General features: G+C 34.3%; 2 protein-coding genes across 2 annotated transcripts; both read right to left on the bottom strand.

Annotated features, from left to right (window-relative positions):
• Nucleotides 1–1,532: 1,532 nt before the first annotated feature.
• On the bottom strand, nucleotides 1,533–4,850 carry LOC137653219 (uncharacterized). The gene is made up of 2 exons (XM_068386585.1): nucleotides 2,061–4,850; nucleotides 1,533–1,691 (listed from the first exon to the last, which is right to left on the bottom strand). Exon 1 carries the CDS (start codon nucleotides 4,646–4,648, stop codon nucleotides 2,699–2,701), a length of 1,950 nt encoding a protein of 649 aa, XP_068242686.1. The 5' UTR covers nucleotides 4,649–4,850; the 3' UTR covers nucleotides 1,533–1,691; nucleotides 2,061–2,698.
• On the bottom strand, nucleotides 4,842–9,441 carry LOC137653828 (uncharacterized). The gene is made up of 2 exons (XM_068387479.1): nucleotides 9,159–9,441; nucleotides 4,842–8,787 (listed from the first exon to the last, which is right to left on the bottom strand). Exon 2 carries the CDS (start codon nucleotides 8,340–8,342, stop codon nucleotides 4,842–4,844), a length of 3,501 nt encoding a protein of 1,166 aa, XP_068243580.1. The 5' UTR covers nucleotides 8,343–8,787; nucleotides 9,159–9,441.
• Between the last annotated feature and the right edge of the window lie 254 nt (nucleotides 9,442–9,695).

The raw sequence follows: 9,695 nt of genomic DNA, 5'->3' as shown, positions 1-9,695 counted from the left end.
CTTTTTTTCTCTAATATATCATGGTCTACCTTGTTAAAGGCTTTTGCAAAATCTAGATAGATCACATCTGTGTCTTTTTCATTTATTATATTTTTGTATATATTTTCATAGTGTGCTCTCAGTTGGGTTTGTGTACTTTTTCCGGGCACAAAACCGTGTTGACCTATATTAAAAAAATTATTTTGACTTTTATAATGATAAAAGTCAGAACAACCTTTTATTGTTTATATTCGTCCAGAAGGCTGAACTCACTAGCCAAATCACCCCACGCACTCAAAAGACAGCCTCTACAATGTTTACAATTTTTCCAGAACGCATGCAACACTATTAGGCTATACTGGAATTAATCCTGCTTCGAAGTATGTAGGTTGAACCAAAGACAGAGAGCCTTAGTACAAAGCTAAAGCGGAGCAGTGACTGTATATCCATCCTTTTCTATGAATAGATTAACAGGTATTTCAAGTAATTATAAACAACATTGTGAGCAGGACACATGTATACTCCCTGTTATGTCTAGATATTCATAGTTAATGTTGAGGAGATTTTTCTGGTAGAATAAAACTCGACACGTTCCATTTATTGTGAGTCTTAGTTATTTTGAGATATGGAAATCAATATATATTTCTATTCTCCTAATTTCTATTTTACAAATGATTTTACAACAATTACTTTTCCGTTGAATGCTCTCTTGCTTCTGATTTTTTTTTCTTTTTAATATATCAAGACCAAATTATGTCTTATGTAATATTAAATATAAAAGTATCAAAATAAATATTTTTCAGTTCATTTTGGTAACCAAAGAAAAATATTATACACTTTCATGTTTTTAAGTTTTTAATGATATTCAAAATTTTGCATAAACTTACTCTCAAGCAAAATAGCACAGAAAAAAAAAATAGAAAAATTTATAAAAAATCTATTTGAAAAAGTAATACTAGCTCGTGTATTCTTAGTGCATACTTTTTACAATAATAGATATTATTTTATCCAAATTTGAAATACAGAATATACGCTAGTAATATAGTAAAATTAGCAAATATTTACTTGAAAAACTTTTAATTAAACTCTTTTGTTGCAAATGAATAATTTCGCGACTCTCTTCAGCTGTAATTCTGTAAAATAGATAACGCGAAAATTACTTCACTGTTGTTTGCTCTCCCAGTGAGTTTTGGGAAACTGTTCCTCGACTTCTGTGGAACTCTCCTGGGTTATGATCTTCGCCTCCTCTTACTTCAAGGAGGAGTTTCCTTCTTTCTCTAACTTATTAAGGAGGTGTGACAACAAAGCTTAGACTCAAGATTGTTAATACAAGTTCGAGGGATATTAGCTGTTTCAACAGAAGAGGGATAATGTTCATTGTATGATCTTTTACGATATAGGTGTACAGACACGCAAACACACACTCGTGCATATATATATATATATATATATATATATATATATATATTGTATAAAAATGAGGTTTTTATACAGATTTAATGATAAGGTAACTCATTAAATTTATAAGTTAATATAGGGTATAGTAAATAATAAAGTATAAGTTACAATGAGTTTAATTGTAATGTATGTACTCGAACCAAAAATAAACTTCTGAATGACAAACACTTGACGTGAACCATAAGGATAGAAAGTGAGTACTTGGGCTGCATCATCCGGAGGCCAATTAAATGAATCCGAAAGTATACACACATCTGAAATAGTGAAGAAGAGGAAATCTTAAGATTTCAGGTATGAACAGAATCGGACACAACTACCCCAATGAAATAACAGCCCAAAAATAAACAAGTAAAATGTAAAGTATATTTCTATCCCAGTAAACAAACCGTCAAAATAATAATAAGATCAATCAAATTCAATACACTTAAATAGTAAATTGATTAATGAAATACAAACAAAGTAACTATAAGTATAAATAAGTATGTAATGTAAGTATAGGTAAGGTACGTATAATTTGGGTAAATATAAGTAATAACACTTATCACACAAGCATCGATTAAAGCTGCAGGAATAAAAATCAAGATCTGGACAGTTTAAAACAAAGAAAAATACTTTTCTCTTACCTTGTTTATAGTGTAATTTAGGAGATAGGTAGGCGGGTTCTCCTTTGGCAGGTCCGGGTCCAATGGTATTTTGAAAGAATTATTCCATATTTGTGCGACACATGATCGTGATGCAAATAATAAGATCCATAGTTCACTAAATAACTTCAAAGATTAATCCACAGTAAGTATGACTGGAGCTTCTACAGTCGACTGCTGCTGTTCAAGTTCTTGACAGATACTCTTCTTGACAGGTACTCTCCTTGACAGGTACTATCCGGTTCTCCGTCACTCAGTAAACCAAGAAAACATTTTCCGCATTAAAATTGGTGGTTTGTTTACGGCAGTAACCATTTAAAAGGATTAGGCGAGAAAAGCTATTTATAAAATTTACGTTAACTTTTAGAATTGACTAATTAAGTAATTACAGAGGTAAAGTACTTTAATACTGATGCCGTAGTGATAATGTATATTTTTTCTTTAATATCTAGTAAAATTAAAAGAAAAATACATATTTTTCTACACTCCAGGGGAGAGATTTTGATTTAGTATGAAATCAAAAGTATGTAATGTAAATGTATTTACACGAAAATTACCCAAAAATAAAAACCAACCCAAGGAATCCAAATAAAACAATATTAACAGTAATGAAAAAATCCCTAATCAGATTCAGCCAAAATTTGGTGAATTTTGGCAGCCCCCTGTATAGCTGCTTTTCTTTTAGGACGTGATGATACAATATGAACATTCTTAGTGTCTGGTACACCTTGCTTCTCATCATCGCTTGGGACTGACAAAAGAGGAATTATAGAACTAGAGTGCCGTTTTAATATTTCTCCAGTTTTCCCTTTAAAGACTTTCACAGCCGTAACTTCATTGTTTATATTTTTTACAATTTCCTTAATGCGTCCCATTGGATAATTACAGGGTTTAGCTAAGGGTTCCTTCAAAAGTACTATATCTCCAACTTTAAGTTCTTTATGTTGAACGGGCTTGTATCGGTCTTTTTTATTTACGGCTTGATATATCAGATTCCCAACAAATTCTTCATTGTATATTTTAATAAGATTATGTCGTACATTTTGCAGTTTCAGTAATGATGAAGGAATCTGATCTGCATTGAATTCTGGATCGGCATCTGTTGGGCCTTGTAGTTGAGGGATTATATTGATGGAAACCAATTCTCTGCCATGAATCAACATCTCTGGGGTAATGATTTCTGGAATGCTCTCTCCCGAAGAGTCCCTAAGAGACACTTTAAATGAAATTGGCCTTCTGTTCACCAAATGTTTAGTTTTGTGAACAATAAAATCAAAATCCCGAAGGGGAAGAATATTATTGCGCATTGCTCCAAATAATAAGCGCTTGGTTAGTTTCAAACAAGACTCTACTAACGAGCCGAGTTGATTACATCCTTTGTAATATTGCTCAAATTTAAAGGATTTAATTCCATGTTCCTGTAAATATGCATTTGTCTCGTAATCGCTCAAGAAACTAGAGATCTGATTTGCACCAGCAACGAATTGCGATCCCAAATCAGACAGACATAGGGAAGGAATACCAAATTCATATGTATGAAGTTGTAATGCTCTAATAAATTCCTCTGAAGTTAAATCCATACAAATTTTCAAGTTAATAGCCCGGGACCACAGACACGTAATACATAACAGCCATACCTTGACAGTATTTCCTTGATCATTCTTTATTTTAAATGGACCCATATGATCAATGAAAATCTGCCTGTACGGTATGTTTTCAGGATTAATCCTGAACTCTGGGTAATGACTTTGATTTAATTTGATTACCCTCTCATTTAATCTCTTACAAGTAATGCAGTTTGACAGAACTTTCTTCACAGCCGAGTATATATGGGTAATCCAAAAGTTTCTTCTAAGTTCCGCCAACAAAGGATAACAACCAGCATGTGAGAGCTTCACGTGCAATTCCCTTATAATCAGAGGAACCAACATACTGTGCTTCGATAGTAGTAAAGGATAGTTGAATTTGTTAAAATGTTGGACTTCCTTCAATCTTCGGCATTTACTTTTTACCCTCACCATGCCATCCGAATCAAGAAACAAGTTCAACTGTGCAACAATGTTAGGCAGATTCTTCAACTGCTTCTGTTTTGAGTGAAAATAATCAAAGACATCTGGGAAGTAAATATGTTGATCCCTGATTATAATCTGCCTACAAGCTTCATCATAAAAGTTAAAACCTTCATCTTCAACTTCAAAATGATCTAGAGCTGGATGTTTGCTTTTAAACTTAGATTTCAAAATGCTGCAGAACCTGAGCACCACCGCATGCACTCTCACGGCCTTCTCAAAACTAGAAACCCTATTAAAAGGGAAAAGATGTTCCGAGCCCACATTCGGAGGTGAACAAGCACTACCACAATTTGTTTCCACTTTATGCACTTGTTTTGATTCAAATAATCCAGGTATGATGAAAGACAATGTGCTGTCACTACAGATCACATTGCTTTCGCTCTCTGTAATGAACTTAGGACCAGTTATATAGTTTGTTTTAATTAGCTGCCTAAAGGATAAAGGTCTGGTGATGCAGTCTGCTGGACTATCTTCTCCAGACACAAAAGAAAATTTCATACAAGAATCCTCACACAGCTTATTGATATACTCTAATCTATTGAGTATAAAGGGTTGCTTTTTTTTGTAGTTTGTCAAGTTTCAAGGCGTAAGACTGCAGCCAGGTCAGTACCACCAAACTGTCAGAATAGACCTCGCATCCAACTATCTCAATAGGATCAATGCAACCAAATCCTGAAAGTTCATTCTTCAATTACTTTACAGTTTCTACAGTTAAAGCAAGAGCTTGTAATTCCAAGCTTGGTATGGATTTTGACTCCAATTGTTTACTCACCAGTTTATTTCTTGCTAAAATAAAGTCGATCTTATTTGTACTTATGTTATACAGATACACTGCAGCGCCAAACAGAACCTTACTACTATCAGCAAACCCAACCAATTTATATTTGTCAGTACGAGCACCAAAATTCCGTGGGAACTCTACAGAAGGTGCAGAATTGGCCTGCTTGCAGATATTCTTCCATTCATTGATCAAAGGAGCAGTAAGCTTTTCATCCCAATCTAGTTCTGGTCTACACTGCAATCTGTGTAGAAACAATCTGGCTCGATTCAGTATAGGTCCATTGAAATTAAGAAGATCGAACTGTGAAGCTATGGTAGATAAAACTTGTCTTTTTGTTGATGAATTTATATCCAGTTGTATGGGTTTTGTAGACAATGTATCACTCATTCGATCCCACTCAAGTCCCAGCAGTTTACTTTTTGTCGGAGTCTCTGTTTCCTGAATTTTGTCAATTTCTTTCTGTAATGACATGTCATTTGATAAAAACTGCTGAAGTGAAAACTTATATGGACTGAAAATATCCTCCAACATTGTATACATCCACAACAAACACTCTGACGTTTCTGCCGTAAATGCACAGTTGTCCATATAAGACAACTGATAAATGGTTCTCTTGAGTTTCATCAATGGAAAAGAATCATTGGTAGAATCCAGTATCAATATCTTATATAACCCAAGCATTAATAATGCAGGTGAACATCGAAGCCCAAAAGGAAGTCTACTATTCTTATAGCCAATAATTGAAAAATCTCCATCTTCAAGATTTCTAAACCATAAAAAACAAAGGCGATTTTGGTCGACTTCCTCAAGACCTATATTGTTGAATGCCTTCTTTATATCAAAGCAACATAATTTGCTTCCGAACCTCAAATTAATAATGGAAGTGGAGAGTTTCTGATTTAATGTGGGACCTGCATGCATAGTTTGATTGTGATTCATACTGCCTTTGTCACTCAAATTGGATAGGAACACAACCCTACATTTTGTGGTCTCACGATCAGGCTTAAAAATGCCCATAAAAGGCATGAAACTGGACTCTGGATGCTCCTTCTTGAATTTATCAAGATTTTCAATTCTCTCAATTATACCAGCATCTGCTTGCTCTTTAAATACCATATTTATCTGCTTCAGTGTATCATCTAAATTTCCTTGAAATTTTCTTTGCAAGCCTGACAGTATTTTCTCTGATATATTGAAGTTATGTCCCAAAAGGTGAGAAACTCTAGGGTTCCAGAGTAATGGCATCACCAGCCTCCCTTCACTATTCCTTGTAGTTTTCTCTAAAACGTAATTGACCAACTGAGTATGTATTTCAACAGTTTCAGAGTATATTGAAGTCTCTCTATCCAATGCTTCGTCACAAACAGAATCAAGTACATCCTTTTCAATATCAACTAACCCACTGACTTCATCATCCTCTCCTTCCAAAACAAATGATTCATTTCTAATCTCGATTTTGCCAAAATCTATATTAGAGGTTTGATAAAACTTAGCTTCTTCTGAAGGCAGGTAGTCTGGGGTTCTATTAGTTATCGAAATGTAGGAAGACGACGAGACTTCAGGGGCATATGGTAAATAAGGCAGATCATGTAAAATAGTCTCGGTTGCTCCCTTTAAAACTACACCATGAGGAGTTCTTGAATATATAGATTTCTCTCCGAATACAATTTCAGTCTCAGGTATGCAATAGCTGGATTTTGATCCCAAAATAAGCTGAATATCAGAAATATCTTCTAAACCATCCAAAAGTCTTGTATCTGCCAATTTATATCCTTTTGACAGAAATCCATTCACAACTCTGTTCAACTTGGGAAGATTCAAAGTAATATTTATATTTGGAAGGCACAATGCATAAATGACTCTTGAATCCCTGTCAAATTTCATTTCCACCTCAACAATTTTGGTGTCATAACTTCTAGGGACATTGATACCATTCACAGTAAGTTTAACACACTCTCGTATGACTGGTAGATTCAATCTGCTTGCCAACTTTTCAGATATAAAATTGGATTGACATCCACTGTCTTTCATACAACGCACATTGGATCCACCTATGTTACACGTGAAGGTTGGAAGAATCGTATCTCCCTCACTTGAGTTATTCAAAGCCTCTGTAATAGTAGTAATGTTATTCTGGGATCTTTCCACAGGAGTTTTCGCCTTTGTGTCTTTCTTGTCCTTGTTTTTTTCATGGAACTTTTTCTTGTTAAGGTCCAGATTCTTTTTACCCATGTCATTGGATTGATTTTCCCCTGGATGAGTGCACAAGTAATTCCAATGAAAACCTTTGCAATTTGCACACCGATATCTAAATTTGTATCTGCACTTTTCAGTAGAATGTGATGCCAGGCCACATCTAGTACTTCCATCGATACTCTTCAATTTCTCGACTTTGGAAACAGGAGAAATAAAATTCGTACAATCTCTGATGTTATGGCTAGCCTTTTCTTGGACTGTGCTACACAAAGAGCATGGATAACATTTTGCAGTAGCTCCACTAGTTCCCTCTGGTGTGAAGTTCACATTTATTGCCATATCCACAGAATGATCTGTTACTTTCACTTTCTTCTTATGGTGACTGTATCTTGTGCAGGCAGTGAAGAAATTATCACTAATCTCTTCAATTGAAGGCCATGTATGGTTAGTAATATTTATCAGTAAATCCCTGAACTTTTCATTCAAACCTGTCCACACAAAGTATTGCAAAATATAATCAATAGAAATATTCAACTTACGGACATTCTCTATTATACCTTTAACTTTGGATACATATTCAAATGGGTCATCACATTTGTCCAAGTTTAGCTCAGATAGCTGCTTGATGGTGCTGAATTTCTGAACGTCTGGAGAAGCAAGTGCCTTTTCTAAGAGCTCCTTTGCTTTACTATATCCTTGGTTATGAGACTCCAAGGAATCTATCAAAACCAAGGCTCTTCCAGTTATCTGCTGCTTTAGGAGCAAAAACTTTTCGTAGTCAGAGTATTCATACCTGTTTATAACTGCCTCAAACCGAGATAGAAATTTGGTTAGATCTTCGTTCTCTTGACCAGAGTATCGAGGTAAAGGAGCTGTTGGTCTCTTCAAAAGAGGAAGAGCTGGAGTAGGGGGTGATGGTGTAGTCGGTACAGGCGATTGGAGCTTAAATAAAGACGAACGTAGTTTGTCTTGATAATTTTCACAGGCCTCCAATTCTTCCATTAGTTCACTTTCGTTTTCTTCAGAACTCCATTTAATACCCTGTATTTGAAGATCCAAATCCTTCAAACGTGCCATGTTGTCAGTCAATTTAGACTCAAGTGCTAGCTTATCTGAAGCTTCAAGTAAGATGAACTGATCACGTTGATTAAACGACTCTGTAACAGACTTTCTTAAAAACTTCCGAGAAGTTATTAATCTCTTCAGTTCAGTCATCTTGACTAATATATAAGTAACAATAACAACAGACCAAAGTAAAACAATAACTTGCAGTACTAATACAAGCAGAAGTGTATAAACAGTAATCACAAAAAGTAACTTAATGTAATTTTTATGTAAATTATCACCATGGACCCTAAACCTACCTCCGGGAAACACAGCCACCCACTCAACTTCCAGATCCTGTCACGGTCGCCATGTATAAAAATGAGGTTTTTATACAGGTTTAATGATAAGGTAACTCATTAAATTTATAAGTTAATATAGGGTATAGTAAATAATAAAGTATAAGTTACAATGAGTTTAATTGTAATGTATGTACTCGAACCAAAAATAAACTTCTGAATGACAAACACTTGACGTGAACCATAAGGATAGAAAGTGAGTACTTGGGCTGCATCATCCGGAGGCCAATTAAATGAATCCGAAAGTATACACACATCTGAAATAGTGAACAAGAGGAACTCTTAAGATTTCAGGTATGAACAGAATCGGACACAACTACCCCAATGAAATAACAGCCCAAAAATAAACAAGTAAAATGTAAAGTATATTTCTATCCCAGTAAACAAACCGTCAAAATAATAATAAGATCAATCAGAATTCAATACACTTAAATAGTAAATTGATTAATGAAATACAAACAAAGTAACTATAAGTATAAATAAGTATGTAATGTAAGTATAGGTAAGGTACGTATAATTTGGGTAAATATAAGTAATAACACTTATCACACAAGCATCGATTAAAGCTGCAGGAATAAAAATCAAGATCTGGACAGTTTAAAACAAAGAAAAAATACTTTTCTCTTACCTTGTTTATAGTGTAATTTAGGAGATAGGTAGGCGGGTTCTCCTTTGGCAGGTCCGGGTCCAATGGTATTTTGAAAGAATTATTCCATATTTGTGCGACACATGATCGTGATGCAAATAATAAGATCCATAGTTCACTAAATAACTTCAAAGATTAATCCACAGTAAGTATGACTGGAGCTTCTACAGTAGACTGCTGCTGTTCAAGTTCTTGACAGATACTCTTCTTGACAGGTACTCTCCTTGACAGGTACTATCCGGTTCTCCGTCACTCAGTAAACCAAGAAAACATTTTCCGCATTAAAATTGGTGGTTTGTTTACGGCAGTAACCATTTAAAAGGATTAGGCGAGAAAAGCTATTTATAAAATTTACGTTAACTTTTAGAATTGACTAATTAAGTAATTACAGAGGTAAAGTACTTTAATACTGATGCCGTAGTGATAATGTATATTTTTTCTTTAATATCTAGTAAAATTAAAAGAAAAATACATATTTTTCTACATATATATATATATATATATATATATATATATATT

This window comes from Palaemon carinicauda, chromosome 14 (genome assembly GCF_036898095.1).
Source record: "Palaemon carinicauda isolate YSFRI2023 chromosome 14, ASM3689809v2, whole genome shotgun sequence".
NCBI lineage: Eukaryota > Metazoa > Arthropoda > Malacostraca > Decapoda > Palaemonidae > Palaemon > Palaemon carinicauda.
Note: the sequence above shows the minus strand (reverse complement) of the source record. Positions and strands in the feature narration are given on the sequence as shown.